The sequence below is a fragment of the Tympanuchus pallidicinctus genome, unplaced genomic scaffold (assembly GCF_026119805.1).
Source record: "Tympanuchus pallidicinctus isolate F22 unplaced genomic scaffold, pur_lepc_1.0 scaffold5, whole genome shotgun sequence".
In the NCBI taxonomy this organism is placed as follows: Eukaryota; Metazoa; Chordata; class Aves; order Galliformes; family Phasianidae; genus Tympanuchus; species Tympanuchus pallidicinctus.
In genome coordinates this window covers 13,136,468-13,152,190 of record NW_026294769.1, presented here as the reverse complement: position 1 = coordinate 13,152,190, position 15,723 = coordinate 13,136,468, and the positions used below count along the sequence as shown (strand labels likewise).

Below are 15,723 nucleotides of genomic sequence, written 5' to 3'. Positions count from 1 at the left end.
CTGCGCTACCTCTCCGAGGAGGGTGCGCCGCGGGGCGGCCGTGCGGGAGGGCGGGCGGGTGGGCGGCGGGGGCCGCGCGGAGCCAGGGCGGGCGGCGGCGGCGGCGGCGGCGGCGTTCAGGACGAAGGCCAGCGCCTGCCGCCATCTTCTGCCCGCAGCCACCGCCGCGCGGGCCGCCGCGCGCCGCACCGGACTCGGCGGACTCCCCGCCTCGGGTCTGCGGGCCCATAGGCAGCGAAGGGCGGCGGGGCACGGGCTCAGGGCCCGGCCGAGGGCAGTGGGAAGCGGCGGCCGGCGTGCGATGCTCGGCCGCTCGGTCGTGTGGGAGACGGCACGGAAGGGTGATGGAGGGGTTTATCGGATTGTCAAAAAGCCGTGTGATGGCGTGACTGGCAAGAAATTCGGCCGCGTTTTTCTTTTTCGAAACAGATTTTGGATAAAGTGGGAAAAAATGAAGCAGTGAGAAGGTGGGATGTACTACAGTCAGTCTCGTGCTGATGCTCCACTATGAACTGCTGTGAAATGTTGCTAGCTTTGTATGCTTAAACCAGCTGACTGCTTTACCTAGCTCATGGTGTGGCCAATGGAAGCTGTAATTTGCGGGTTATGGCCTATTTCCTCTCTCCTTTAGCACTATCAGATTCACCTAGAAGGTGAATCAGGGCTCGTGGAGCCCAGTGCCTGGGGGGCAGGGCACATGCTCCTGTTTGTTTGGAGATGCTGCAGCCTGCAACTTTCAGAGCACTTTCTGGCTTCACAACTTAATGCTTTGTTTTTAAGTTGGCAGACTAAAATCACATTAAAATACCAATGTTCATAGAACGAAATTGAACCTCTGCAATCCAAAACCAATCTGCAGAGAAAAACATATATTTAATATTGAAAATTTTTCACAGTAAAACCTATGGTGTGCATTGTTGACATGATGAGAAGAACACAGAACCTTCCCACTTGCAGGTTAGATGAACCAAAACTGAAGGTGGCTATTTGTAAAATCTATGTAAAAAGATGAGAAGTGATGGCCTCAAGTTGCGCCAGGGGAGATTCAGGTTGAATATTAGGAAAGATTTCTTCTCAGAAAGAGTGTAGAAGCAGTGGCACAGGCTGCCCAGGGATGTGGTGAAGTCCTTGGAGGTATTTGAGAAATATATAGATGTGGCACTGAGGGACATAGTGGGCATGGTGGGGATGGACTTGATAATCCTAGAAGTTCTTTCCAACCTTAATGATTCTGTGATTCTATGAGAGGAAAGGTCTGTTTGCAGATGTTCATGTCATGTCTTCAGTGTATTACAGTAGAGCAGATAAGCTATTGCCTGGAGTCATAGATCCTTCCTTATCTGTCTCCTCTGTGCCTTACCTCACAAGTAATTGTAGGTCATTGCTGCAGGCATTGCCTGTTTTGATACTCTTCCCTTCCACACTCAATGCATGTTTTCTGTACTTCTTAAAGGAGAAAGTATCCCTTCAGTATCCATTCCTAAAGCTGAGAAGTCAGAATTCTCTCCCTTTCAGATATTCCGAGGGATCCAAGCATGCACGAAGAGCCAGCCGAGTGGAGAGCCCCAAGCCTTAGCTGAATGCCCTGCTCCATGTTCGTGCTGCCAAAGCTTACATGGTCAGTGGAAGGCTTCCTGCTCTCATTGTAGCAAAGTTGTGCTCCAGCGCTGTTCTCCCCCACCTGAAGAATGTTGCAAACCTGAGGAAATGTTTTCATTTCTTTATGTTATTTTAGTATCTCAATCCTGGACCTACTGATAGAGGGCCTGTGTCTGTGACAAGGTAGTCCCTCATCAGTACAGCTCAGTTGTCACCAGTCAAAGTAAACACTATTGGAACTCTTTCTCTTCAGTGTTACTTCTTTTTTCTCCTTGTATCTTTTTGGTTATGCTTTATTCTCATTCTACAGGTTACCCTTTCCCTACTGCACCTCCTGTGGATCCATTTGCAAAAATCAGAGTGGATGACTGTGGAAAAACGAAGGGATGCTTCAGGTCAGTCTTTAATAAAAATGCAGGTACCTTTACATTTGCAAATGTTGACTGATTGCATTCAAGAGTTTGATCAATGTTCCATATTCATTTGAATATTTTTTTCTTATTTGGGAACCTACTCTATAGTGTAGGACTTTTTGTTTAAGTAAATGAGATTATTTAAGGACATCAGAGTTGTGGACTAGATTAATTTATGGTCTTTGCGTTTTCTTGAAGCGCTAACTTACAGAACAGGGACTCGGCATTTCAACACAGTAACACTGTGTGTATGTAATTGCTTGTCATTACGATTAAACATAATATGCTCTTATTCTAAAAAGGTAATATTTGCAAGCAATTAACAGTACTACTTTAGTTTAGTGTGATTTGTGCTTTACCACCACTCTACCAAAGTACATTCTTTTAGTGTTTCTTGTAGAAACATAATATCTACAGCAAGAAATTGAAAGGCCAAGTTTGCATGTTTTTCCATTTCCATTTAGGTACGGCAAACCAGGCTGTAATGCAGAGACCTGTGACTACTTCCTAAGTTATCGTAGAATAGGAGCTGATGTTGAATTTGAGTTGAGTGCTGATACCGATGGCTGGGTAGCAGTGGGATTTTCCTCAGACAAGAAAATGGTAAGGTTCTTAAAGTTCTTCACGTTGATATGTGAACACTTTTGCATGCCAGAATATCAATACTTTATGTTTTATCTGTCAGAAGCAGAGCACGTATGTAAAAACTGACTTGCTGAAAGCAAAGTACCCAATAGTCACTGGGGAACAGAAGCTAGGTCTGCTGTCTCCTCAGAACTGCCTCATCCTTAGTAGCATGTCCTTTCCCTTCTTTGCTAAATAGTACAACAGTGTTTTGGTTTATCTTTGACTGTTTGAATATTATTAGCTTTTTGTCTTTTTATTATAATATCCTGTTGAGTTTTTCATGTTGGTGTTACTTGGACAAAAGGCACATCAGGAACTAAATATCACATAGTTCCATTCTTAAGTAAATCATCTGTCTTTTGCTGATACAAATATGGCTTTCATTTAAAAACTCTGGGAATCCTCTTGTTTCTTTCATCTCTGTGTTTTATTCCAGGAAAGCCACAAATATGTGACAAAATGACTACTGCTCACTTAGATACATACTCTAGAAAGCAATCCTGTTAGGATTTCTTCTTCTATCTCTCCTGGATTTTACTGAGTTTTGTTTTATGGTCATTCATCTACTTGGTTGTTCAGTGAAGAGCCTTATTTGTCGTTGTGTTTCGCTGGGCAAAGAGGCACATATACTGTTTGGACATAAAAAAAAAACCTGAGCAATAGACAACTTCTGCAAATGTTTTTTTTTTGTGATCCTTGTAACACGCTTAGGATTAAAATGTAGTTTATAACACTGGTCTTCACATGCAGATATTCCTGAGTACATGAAGAATACTGAGTCTGTTCTATAATGCTAGTTAGAGGAGAGTACTTTCTTATTCAGTGGTAAGCAGTAGTCAGAAAAAGTATAAAACGTGGAAATCCTGCTGTAGAGCTGGGAGAGGCAATGGGAAGACTCACACTAACTTAACAACATTTTATCAGACCAAAATGAGAATCAGAAAGAAAATATGAGGGCAGGTGCCTTTCTCTCATCGGTAACTATGTCTTGAGTATGATGCTGCAAATAAACACAATGGAGAGAGCAATCTTTTGTGTCATAAAGAGTGTTGTGAGGTATGGTTTTACAGCCAAATACCAGGAGGAGTTTGGATGCTGGAAAGTACAAGTAGTCAATAGGATTTTCAAAGCAGGTCAGTAACTTTAAATACTTGGCCCTAAGCTATTAGAGATTATGTTAGTAGTTTGTAACTCCTTTACTACCTGTACCTGTGTACCTGTACTACCACTCAAAGCAAAGACATTGAATTTCAATGGTTAGTCAGACTTTGGAGAAATAACTGCTTTCAAGTACAGTTAAACCTTCTCAATGTGATCTTGCCTGACTCTCTGCCACACCTCTCAACCATCCTCTGCACTGCACTATCACTTCCCCTCCCCGTGCTCCCTTGCAAGCCCACTCAGTCCAACCTGTCCCATGACTTCAGGTCCATTCAGCCTGTGAGTGCAGTTCATCCAATGCAGCCCCATTTGTGTTCCCACCCCTGACCCCATCATATTCTCTGAGTTCCTCCCTCCCATTTTATTCAGGAGCACAGATAAACTACTCAGCCTGCCTGCACGATAGCCCTCAGTCAGAAACATGACTTTCTGCAGGGCAGGTGGCATAAGCACAGTTCCCAACCATGAGGATGTGTGCTGTAGCCCATGAGCTTGCCTGAGCAGACAGAGTTGTGCTTGTGCTTGGTGGCTGGAAGGTCTGTACAGTATGATAGTCCCTGGGACACACTAGCTATGCTTTAAAGCATACGTTACCTTTCAGCCCAGGTGGATGGACCAAACTGCATGTAAAGTCACAGCTTCCAGTAATAAGAATGGAAGCTGAAAGATTTTCATTATAAATTTGATATGAGAACTACCGGTCAGCTGGACTAAAACAGCTGGTGTTTGCCTTTCTCTCTTGTTCCCCTGCTGACCTCATCCCTTGTCGTAGCTTGAAGATGTTGTGGAATCTGGGATACTTTAATGATGAAATGACTTTACATCACAAAAGCTTTGCTGTGAGAAAGGGGCTGTACTGTGGAGGCCCTGATGAAAACATTGTGGCCTGGATAGCCAAAAAGTTCAAGGGAAAAAAAGTGTTTTTGGGTTGTCAGATTTTTTTAACTCCTGTGACCTATTTCTTTGTCTCAGATAACATTACAGTTTTCCACTCAAGCTTTTGTGCCTACTTAGGATTTTGTAATGTCATTCTGTTAAATGAGGTGCAGAATTATTTTTTTTTCTGAATGTGGAAACAGTTTTTTTGTTGGTTATTTTGTTTGCTTGTTTGTTTTGCCTCTTTGTACTTAAAAATGAGAGATTGGTACTCAGAGGCAAAGAAAAAATTAAACTTTGAAAAAAAAACTTTGAAAGCAATGATAGGCTCAAGACCAAAGCTGGAAAGTTAGCCTGCAATAATACTAGGTACAGAAAGGCCTTCATAGGCATAGTCCTAAGAGATGCACTGTGCCCTTTTTCATTCCTTTCTCCATAACAGCAAAATGACAGATGGTCACGCTAGTGAGCACTGCTTGTGGCATCAGTGTGACCTATCAGTAGGACTTGTTTTGGAAGAGTAGGACCTGTGTCTAACATAGCAGTGATACCTAGTAGTGCATGCATCAAACTTGCAGTGTTTTAATGGTTCATGACAGCAAGGCATCTACAAGACAGTGCTCCTAAAATTAATACCTGAGTGATGCAGTGCTCTGCAACTTTGAGTTACCTCAAATAAACTATTCTACTATAAACTATATAAACTATATAAACTATATAAACAGTTGTTGTTTTAATGTTTCTGTAAATGACTAACACAAACAATTGCCTCACATTTCTTTCTATCCCTTGTTTCTTTGATTGGTAGTTTATACGATGGGAAGGGGCACAATCTTTTGTATTCTACAATATTCTGTATTGTTACTGTTTGCTGATCATTTTCTCTTAAGATAAATGAGAAGTTATATTATCATAAGTGAACATGAGATTAGAAAAGACAGGCTGTAGTTTATGATAATAGTTATACAGATTTAGTAGATTAATCTTCTCTAACTTATTAAGTTATATTGCTTTTCTGTCTGCAATTCTGATACAGTAGATTTTGCACACATAAAGGAATCAAGACCACCAATTGTACTGAAGCAAGATCCCAGAAAATCACACATTATGAAAGAAAATAGTCTTCTACTCGTCCATTGTGTGATGTCAGGGTGATATTATGCCTTATAAATGTGTTGTGTATGTTAGGTTGAATGCAGAAAGAATAAGTAATTGTTAGTATTTAGTCTGTGCTGTTCAACCTGAATGAAGAAACATTTCTAGGGAAAAGAATATCTGTATTTGTAACTTAGAAGAAGGGAGTGAGAGACCCAAGTCTTGATTGTTTCTAATAGTTGAAGTTGTATAAATAAATGAGGAGATGCTTTGTGACACTTGTTTTCCTTCTGCAAAAATGTTTTTACCATGTAGGGAGGAGATGATGTCATGGCTTGTGTTCATGATGATAATGGAAGAGTCCGAATACAGCACTTTTACAACGTTGGTCAGTGGGCTAAAGAAATCCAGAGAAATCCTGCTAGAGATGAAGAGGGGGTTTTTGAAAACAATCGTGTAACTTGTCGATTCAAGCGTCCTGTATACGTTCCCCGAGAGGAAACTATTGTAGATCTGCACTTGAATTGGTACTATCTGTTTGCCTGGGGTCCAGCAATTCAGGGTAAGTTGATATCTGTGCTACTGACAACTTAGGTATCAAAATAGATAAATGTTTTTCAGTGACGTTATTCTTACTTATATATTTAATGAATTAAAATTTTGGCAACATCAATCTTAAAAATATAGAAACAGGAAGGTGAGATAGCTAGCAGAGTCCTACATATCATATTTTCTTGGTTATGCAGCTATTGTTCCCGCTCTCCAAAGCTAAACTTAAATTAGGACAGATCATAACTGGAAGTTCTGAATTCCTTTGAAGGATGATTATTGTTTACTTGAATGTCATTTGTTTTATTCAGAAGTTTAATTTCAGAAATCAGAGCAATAACTACTCACTGACATTGTAATGTTGCTTCTGTGTATGAAAATTAAGTCTTTCTACCTATTTGTCTGATAAATCTTTAGAAATCAAATGCAGCTGATGTTATTTCTTTCTGCCCTTGCCTATTATAGGTTCTATAACTCGTCACGATATAGACTCACCACCTGTATCAGAGCGTGTGGTCAGTATTTACAAGTATGAAGATATTTTCATGCCATCAGCTGCCTATCAGACCTTCTCTTCTCCATTCTGTTTGCTCCTCATTGTTGCACTGACCTTCTATTTATTGATGGGAACCCCTTGAACTCTGGAAAGTAACGAGAATTTGCCAGTGAAAGTTTCTCAGGATGGTTGGATATATGATGGATGATGCATATTTCTATTGGAATTTGTATCTCACCACCATTGTCATCTAGCTGCTTTTGAACATAGTTAGCTTCTCAGAAGAATGAAATCACCATCTTTTGAGTGGCTGAGTGGTGACAAATCATTTAAGAATAATGAATGAACAAATAGGAGACGATATTCAGTGTTGTGACTACTTGCTTAACAAAGACTTTTGTAAAATAAGTGCGTGTGTGTGTGTGTGTGTGTGTGTAGGTGTGTTTGGGAGGTGTGTCTGTATGTGTGGTTAGGAGAGTTTCGTGATGCACATCTTATCAAATAACAAAAAAATGCCTTCCAGATCGCTTCTAGAAAGCAAATTTGGGAAAATATTATAATGCCGTTTGGTACTTCTGGTGCAGAGAAAGTCCAAGTGTGGTTTCTGAACTTAGGATCAGGATGCTGACACTGCAGTAAAAAAGCTCCCCTTCCATAATGGATAGTAGGATGTTTTTTTCTAATTAATATTGATCAAGGTTTATTTGCTCTGATACTTTCAAAAACTAGCCTTGCATAATCAAGCATGAACAGGATTTTTTTAATGGAAAGAAATGATCAATGTCTTTATAACAATAGTGCTTCAGCAACCTTCTTGAAAGAAATACCTGCTTGTTTTGTGTGAGATATCTGCTTGTGTGAGATATTACATTATGTAAACAAAGGGAAAGGAGAATGCAGTCATTTGAATTCTCCATACATAGGAAAAGCAAGTGTAAGCCACAGAGAACACTGAAGTTTCTAACAAGCCATAGCACATCCTCCCAATCAATGAAGATTTTTTTTTAATTTAAAAGTAGTAATGTTGCTGATGTGTAAATATGTTTTTAAATAGTTGTGCAGTAGTACCAAGAAATCTGTTTTTCTGTGTTGTATTCTTGTATATCCTGTTCATGTTAAAGGTGAATATGGGCAGCAGATATTTGCTTACAAAGAAATGGAAATATAACTGAGATTATTTGTAAGGAGAGATAGGAATTAATAAAAAGATCAGCATGTTTTGTTTCATCAAATCATTGCTGAAACGTAGCTACAGTGGAAAAGATGGGTTAAAGAGGAAATGCACTTCAATTTTTTATCACCGATAAATTATACAAAGATGAATGCTAAATATTATCAAACTGTAAAGTGTCAAAATATATTTGAGCCATAGAATGTTCTGAAAACTGAATTTGTGTAGAGAATTTCTGTCATTCACGTGACATGTATAGGTGTAGCATTTGAGTGTGTTTGGGTACAGCTGCACATTTGTTTCCCAACGTGCATTATTGCACCAAATTTCTCTCTAATGTGATGCACTTAAGAACTCTGTAATGTAGGATCTGCTAAAATATGTGATAGACATTCTTTGTATTTTCATTCCTGTATAGTGTCAAAAAAAGTAACAAGCTTTGTTGGATTTGCATCATTCTTCATGGAATGAAGTTAATAGTTTTTTTTTACGCTCTACATTCTTGAAAGCAATTCTTCAAGTATGTGAAACAGGCTTGAAAAAGAATAGCAAACTCCTTTATTGCCATTTTTAGAGAAAGATTTCTCAGAGACATGTAACATTTGCATTGATGTCTTTAAGGATATGTTTGCTTAAAATTGCTGGACTAAGGTTGAATAGGGGTGAAAATAATGCAAATTGAAGTGAACTCTGAAGGTGCATATAGTAGCTTCTTTTGTGTAAATTACCTTCCACAAGTTGAACAGCCAACTCACTATCTGATAAAATATGTAGTGGAAGCCACCTGATAAGGAAGGTCAGCTTTGGACATTCATGATTGTAAAACAGAGGTCTAAGATTAGCAGAAACAGAGAGCTGAAGTCTTGGATAATGAGTTTTATAGTAAGCAGCCAGGTGAAGTGAGGAAGTTATTAGGGCTAATTCCTTCTCTCCTGTGTTAAAGCATAGGCAGTTTAGGGAGCTGAGATACCACAGCCCCTTTTCTGAAATTACAGCTACTCAAAGTAGCCTCAGGGCTACTTTAGTTTATGGCCTTATTTACTGCATTTCTCTGATTACCCACTAAAAGGCTAATCTAATAACTGAAGCATACTGAAGTGTGATAGAAACCCATTTGGGCTTCTGTAATACAGTGCTGCACTTAGGGATAGCCTGGTTAAACCTAGGCAGAGACATATGTTAAATATGGCAGTACTAATACCAAGGTAAATGTACAACACAGGTGTTGCTGCTTTGCGCTGTAAAGCACGCTGCAGGGAGTCAGAGCTGTGTAAAGGTTGAAAGTTCAGGCTCTAAAGCAATAGTGAGGTCAGAGCTGAAGCACAGCCACTTATGGGAATGCCCAGTGCAAAGCATAAACTGCTTCAGGCCACAGATGTACCCATGTTCTAAATTAGGGTGGAAACACAGTTCCTTCCCCCCCCCCAGATTACTTTTAAGCATTGTCTGGTGTTTTTGTTGTTGTATTTTTCTCTTTTTGAAATATTAGCAGAGATATGCACTTCTAAATGACCTTGATCCTTGAGCTTCAAAATACTTAATTAGCACTAATTAAGCATTTCTGATTAACTGGGAGGAAATAAAAGTCCACAACAAGCAGCCAAGCAATCTATTATTTGGCATTTACATTTATGGCTGAGCTATTATTACTCCCTGGTAAACTGTTCTAAGATTTTGTATACTGCTTCACAGGTATTAGAAAAGCAACTGTGCATTCTGTAAGTGTTCAGCAGAATGTTTAAGGAGAACTGAATGCTGAAAATAATGACGATAAATTAGAATCAGGAGGTAGGATAAGTGGTGGGGTTTTTTTTGTTTTTTTGTTTTTTTGTTTTCTTCATAGAAGAAAGTTTGTTGTATTGTGGCACTTTGTCTGGGAGTTGTAGGAAAAGCAGGACTGTGAGCTTTCCAAATTCAGGAACACAAAGAAGGTACAAGCACTTGGATGTGGGTAGTTGGGAGTAAATACGAGAACAAAAAGGCTATGAGAGAAATGAAAAGGCTTTAATTCATTGGTGCTTAGCTTAATATGATAACTAATAATTATTAACATTTAAGTGAACATGGCAAGTATTTTGTTTTTCATATTTTCTTTCCTAATGCTTAAAAGTAGGATTGATCCCTGCTGTACAGTTACTACAAAGTAGCTCTCTTCAAAGCAATTGAAAATTGGATCATTTTTAGATTCTTTATGGTGACTACCAATAAGCAGCTATTAAATAACACATTTCCAAAGCACTTTAATTTTGAGAGTGAGAATAACTTGCTGCAGGGTAACGTAACACAGAAGCAGAGGCTTTAGAAAGGTTTACAGTACAGTGGTCTTTGGAAATTTGATTTGGTTGCTAATAACAAAGATAATTAATTAGAAAGACAAGACAGGAAAGGACCATAAGGCATTAATTAGCAATCTTGAATATATTCTTTCCATGCAGAACCATATTCAGCTCTGACCATAGCTTGTTACGTTAACCTAACACCTTCTGCTCACGCAGTCTGTCTTATCTATAACTTTGTATACTTAAAGTTCATAAGCTATTTGAAGGAGCAGTCAGCTTCTTTATGATGGTGCCTATCACAAAGGGACCTTGTGTTTTGACTGTAGTGTGTGACAGGTACTCCACTACAAATACCAAGTTTGGCCTGAAATAATTTAGGCATAATTTAATTTAACCATAATTTAGGCACAGGAGAAAGAAACAGAGAATAAAGACCTCTATAAAGTTTGCTTTCCTTCAATGGAATCAAATAACTTTATGGATAATTGAGACACTTCTAGATGCTACTTATTTTTTCCCAAATAAAAGCTTAACCGATTTTAGAATGTCGTTGGGTACGGGATGATGCTTTCATCTACAGTTATAAAGCGAATTATTCTGTTTCTGGAAGATAATGTTTTAAATAGATATTTTGAAACCCCTCTGAGGCTCCCTTGTCTTTATTGATGGACACTGCAATATTTGGGTAGCAGGAAAATAAGTACTTGCAGCTACCCTAATCGAACTCCCCAAATCGGTTAAAAGTTCTGAAAGTTTTTTTTGGCACTGACTTATGCAGTCTTCACTGCAAAGATTAGAGAGTAACTGGAGCAATGCATGCATTAGCAAACTGCCTGGGTAGTAGCTTTGAAGCTTGATTGGGTTGCCATATCCTAAGACTGGACCAAGAAGAAAAGCTCTCCTTGTGCTCAGTGACTACTGTGAAATGGTGTTATGACTGTGTTAATGTCTTCCTTTGAAAAGTATTGTGCTCCTTGTCAATAGCCTATGTCCTGTCCCCGTGTTCACATCTGATGATCCTGAGAGGTCTTAGCCCCGCTGTGAAGAGGAGTTATTAGGCAAGGAGGACTGAAAGCTGCTTTCCCGAACAGCCAGGTCACAGTTAGAAGTCTGCACTGTAGATGATAGTCCACTTCTCTCTACTGTTGTAAGTCGAGGGGGGAGGGAAGAGGCGTTACTCTTTTTAGTCTTTATTCCCCTTACTTTTCCTGTCCTTATACTGCATCAGACATTTAAAAAGAAGTAAATTATCCTCCTTTTAGAGCATAGACCTGTGGTCTTTGATTTCTTCTGGGAACATTAGCTGTTGGCACTCCAGAGGCAGAAGTGGAGCTCATTTATAAACCTACTCATTTTACTAGCGTGTAAATTAACGTTGTGACTCCCTGCCACACCGATACATTGCACACTGATATGTTGTTTTTACACTTTTTCTCCAAACGGTTTCCCAGTGAAAAGTACTCAGTAACAGCTTTAGGAGAAGGAAACTTCTTTCACAGGCAGAATTACAAAAAGTTTAGCATCGCTCTTTTTCAGAGATGCCTACTGTGAAAATGCAAATATTTTACACAAAGTGCAGCTGGTGAAGAGCCTTACATTTATAGTAGAAGTAGAAACATATTTCAGTAATACAGTTGTTCTGGTGCTTCACAGAGATGTGTATGTGCCCACCCTGCATGAAATGGCACCTTCCATTTCAACCCTGAGCCACAGCATGTGGTGAGCAGGTGGAACAGTCTGCGTGGGTAACGTATGATGATGTGGAGGCGACCTCAAATACTTCAGGACAGATGAGTGTAGACTTTGTAATTAAGACTGCAGGATGAAGAGGAGCTCATGGTTTTGTTGTACTTCTATTTTTGCATGACTTTACATGTGGCAAAAATGCATGTAAATCACATGGAAATTTTACTTGATATACAAAGAAGCAACAGAATCTAACTTGAACAGGAATTTAACTATTTTGCAGTCCCAGCTGCTGTAAGGGCAAAAAGTCCAACTTATGCCTTGAGATGTGTGCTCCCAAAAAGCTCCAAGATTTGAGTGGGAGGCTTGATCTTGCCCTTAGAGGTGTATGAAGAAAGGCCAGGATCCTGTGTGTGACTGTAGCAGTTGGATGCTGTGTGTACCTGCTCACTGGCTCTACCACAGACTGCTTGAGTCTCAGAAGAGGGGAGGTTCTAAATCTTAACAGCTTTATTTGCCCATTGTCTGTTTCCCCTAATTGAAATTGCATTATCAAGGTTTCTGTAGCATTGTGTTAGGGCCTAATATAGTTCTTCCACAGCTTGCCCAGCACAGACAGGGGTCTAACTGTAAGCCTGTTGGCAATCTAAAGAAAATCTCTATTTTCTGAGTATAAAAATTAATGTGTAAGCTTATTTATTTATTTACCATATGCCAACTATTCTATCCTTTGCTAACTATTCTGTGAAGTTCATATGTCTGAGTGTCTGATTTTTTTGCAGATACAATAAGATCTAGATAAACCTTCCTTTTCTATACCTGTTATTAAAATAATCACCAAAGTAACTTTCAGAAGTTTATCTTATGGTGAGTTTTGATAAAACTATGTATATTTATATTCCATTATTTAATTTCTCCCGTCTGGGTACAGGTAGTGAGGTAAAACCAGTGTAATTTTGGAGGGCTTATGCATCTTGTGGAATTTGTAGATGTGAAAAAGCATACTGAACAAAAGTTACTTTGAAAATCTGTGATTGCATTGGCAATAGCAAAGGAACTGCTATAAGGAAAAGGGCAGATTTTTTTCCCTTGAATTGCCAAGTAATTTCAATAGCTTTCATTCCTAATTTGCTTCCATGTTTGTTACAGAGGCAGGGATGCTTGCTCATATTGATGTGAGGTGGGAGCATGGGGAGAACTTCACAGACCATGTTTGTATAAAAGCTACTGCTCAGTATAGACCAGTTCTGATGTGCATTAGAGACCACTTAAAAGTGTCCTTACAAGGGGAATTTTTATATGACACTTTTAAGAAACATTCTTTAAAAGTACTGTGCTATTATTTATATAGGCTTGGTCATTACAGAATTGCCTGTTAGCAGTAATCTTCTGAGTTGTTTCTAAATGCTGCTTAATGCAAATTCATGTTTACATTTTTAAGGAAGGAACTGGATTTTTCAAATGTGCTAAGCAGCTGCAAATCTTTTATGGCTTCAATGCCTACTCATGGCAAAGTGATTGCAGTCTGTTACCTAATTTAATCTCAGAGCTCTCTGTTAAATCATTCAGTTGCAATTTTGTAAGTTGCTAACAGTAGAAGATTAAATATGGGGAAAAGTCACCTAGATTCTATGCAAAGGAACGAAAATATTATTGATTTTTCACAACCAGATGAATGAAAAATATTCTTCCCAGAATCAATATTTAGGCATACTAAATGTGTTGAAGGGATGTAAAAAAATTATATAAGACGGCTTAAAAACACAAGGTTAGACTGTATTTTGGAAATAAAAACAAACAAATGAAAACCTAAAACAAAACAGAAAATCTTCCATGTTCCCTTACTCCTAGTTGGTATTTTTGGACAGTGATACAGAAGAATATATATGAAAACGGTGATGTTGCCTGTTACAGGATCACATTTGCTCTTTTAATATATTCTTGCCTTCTTCAGTGGAAAAAAATTAGTCTCACATTATTATTGTTTTGAGTTTTTGTTTTTTGTTTTTTTCCCAAACAAGATGAAAAAAAGATACTAAAGAATCAAGGAAATATTTTCATATAGACTGTCAGGATAACTGCAGAGGAAACAATGGATGTCATACTTAAAATGTAGGAGGCAAAACCCGTATTGTTTAAACCCCAAATTCCATGTCTGCAACTGAAATGTTAAATTGCTCACCTAATAATAAAACAATGGTCTTCTGTTTTTTCATGGTGATATGAACCCCATGACAAAAGCTGAAATTGTGAGAATGACCAGATTTCACTAAAGCTGGCAGTATCATTCAAGTCTTGACAGAGAGTCAAAGGTGGAATCCCAAACCTATTAACTTCATTAGAAAAATGGGATTGTAGTTCTCAGTGATGTCCCCAGCCTTCATTTAGGAAGATAAATTTTGTCAACGTATTTGAAGCACTGTGAGTTCTGTTTAGGTGAAGTCAGATGCTAGATATGTCTTGGCATTTCTGATTAATATAGTCTGAGATCTGCTTTGCTTTAACTTCTTAGCACTTAAACAGACTGTCATAACTACATTAACACTTGCCACTTAGATTTGTGTTACATAAATTGTAATGGTTGAAGCTGAAATGTCATCTGCACCTTTTGATTTCATTCAGCATTCTCAAGATGAAAATTAGGTCTGATACACAGAAGCACCTTGTAAGTATAGTGCTAAGTGGTGTTCTGTTTTTTTTGGTGTTTTTTTTTTTTTTCTTTTACTAGACTCAGTTCTGTATGCCAATACCCAGAATCCATTTGAAGACAGTGAGCATTTAAACTTATTTATATTAATGCATCAGTCTTCTTGAATAAAAATAATAGTGGATGAATACATAATGGAATGATAGTGACTTATGGGATTATTTTACAATCAATGCATGCCCTAAAGGATTGCTTTGTAACATCTGTTTTATACTAAACGTTGGTGTTAAAGTGAGCCTTGTTAGCTATTTAACAGTGACATACAATATTTATAAATCTGTTATAATAAATGCTTTTTTTTTGTCTAATAAGAGTGTGGTATGGCATTTGTAAAAGGTTAAAAAAAACCAAAAAACTTCTCTGCCTTTAATTGTGTTAATAATTCCTTCTTGTTCCATGGGTTTCAATTTATTACCCTGAGTAATTCCATTTCATTCAGTGAGCCTGGTCACAATAACAAAATAACAGATGTGAGAGACTACTTATGTTTTTCTTTTCCACCATCTGAATCACTGTGAAGCTGTAAGTAAAAGACATTATCTATATTTTAACGAATCAACCCAGCTGACATTTGGTGTAACTAAATAGAATGTAGATGTTTCTGTGGTGACCTCTCTGTTATGTTTGTAATGTATTTGATGCAAGTATAATCAAGATACCAATATTTCATATACGGGTGTTTGATTTTCATCACTGCCTTGCTGTGTGGCCAAATGGAGCAGCTCCTGAAGCAGTGCCAAAACATAATGCTAAAATAAAGCTGGAGATTGGAAAGGGAGAGGAGAGGGTCCTGTATCAGTCACCAAGAAAAATTGGCTCTTGAATGTTTGAAGAAATGCTTCAGTTTTGATCAGCGTAAAAATTTTTTTTTCCTTTAGCTAAAATACAAAGTGACCTATAAATACAAAGTTTATGTCTGAATGATGAACTGTAACATAAACTATAGTATATTTTATTTCTTTAGTCCAGCTCTTGCTGAACTGGTCATCGTTTACATTAAGTATTTTTTTCATCTGAACAAGATATTACTTTTCCAGTAAACTGAGCTAATGAAGTGAAATTAT

The 15,723-nt window shown here is 38.2% G+C and overlaps 1 protein-coding gene across 1 annotated transcript; it reads left to right on the top strand.

Moving 5' to 3' along the window:
* Window positions 1–500: 500 nt before the first annotated feature.
* Window positions 501–14,799, top strand: FRRS1L (ferric chelate reductase 1 like). Its single transcript, XM_052704245.1, has 5 exons — window positions 501–1,618; window positions 1,910–1,994; window positions 2,477–2,615; window positions 6,087–6,333; window positions 6,786–14,799. The coding sequence occupies exons 1-5, from the start codon at window positions 1,432–1,434 to the stop codon at window positions 6,956–6,958; spliced, it is 831 nt and encodes a 276-aa protein (XP_052560205.1). The 5' UTR covers window positions 501–1,431; the 3' UTR covers window positions 6,959–14,799.
* The last annotated feature ends 924 nt before the right edge of the window (window positions 14,800–15,723 follow it).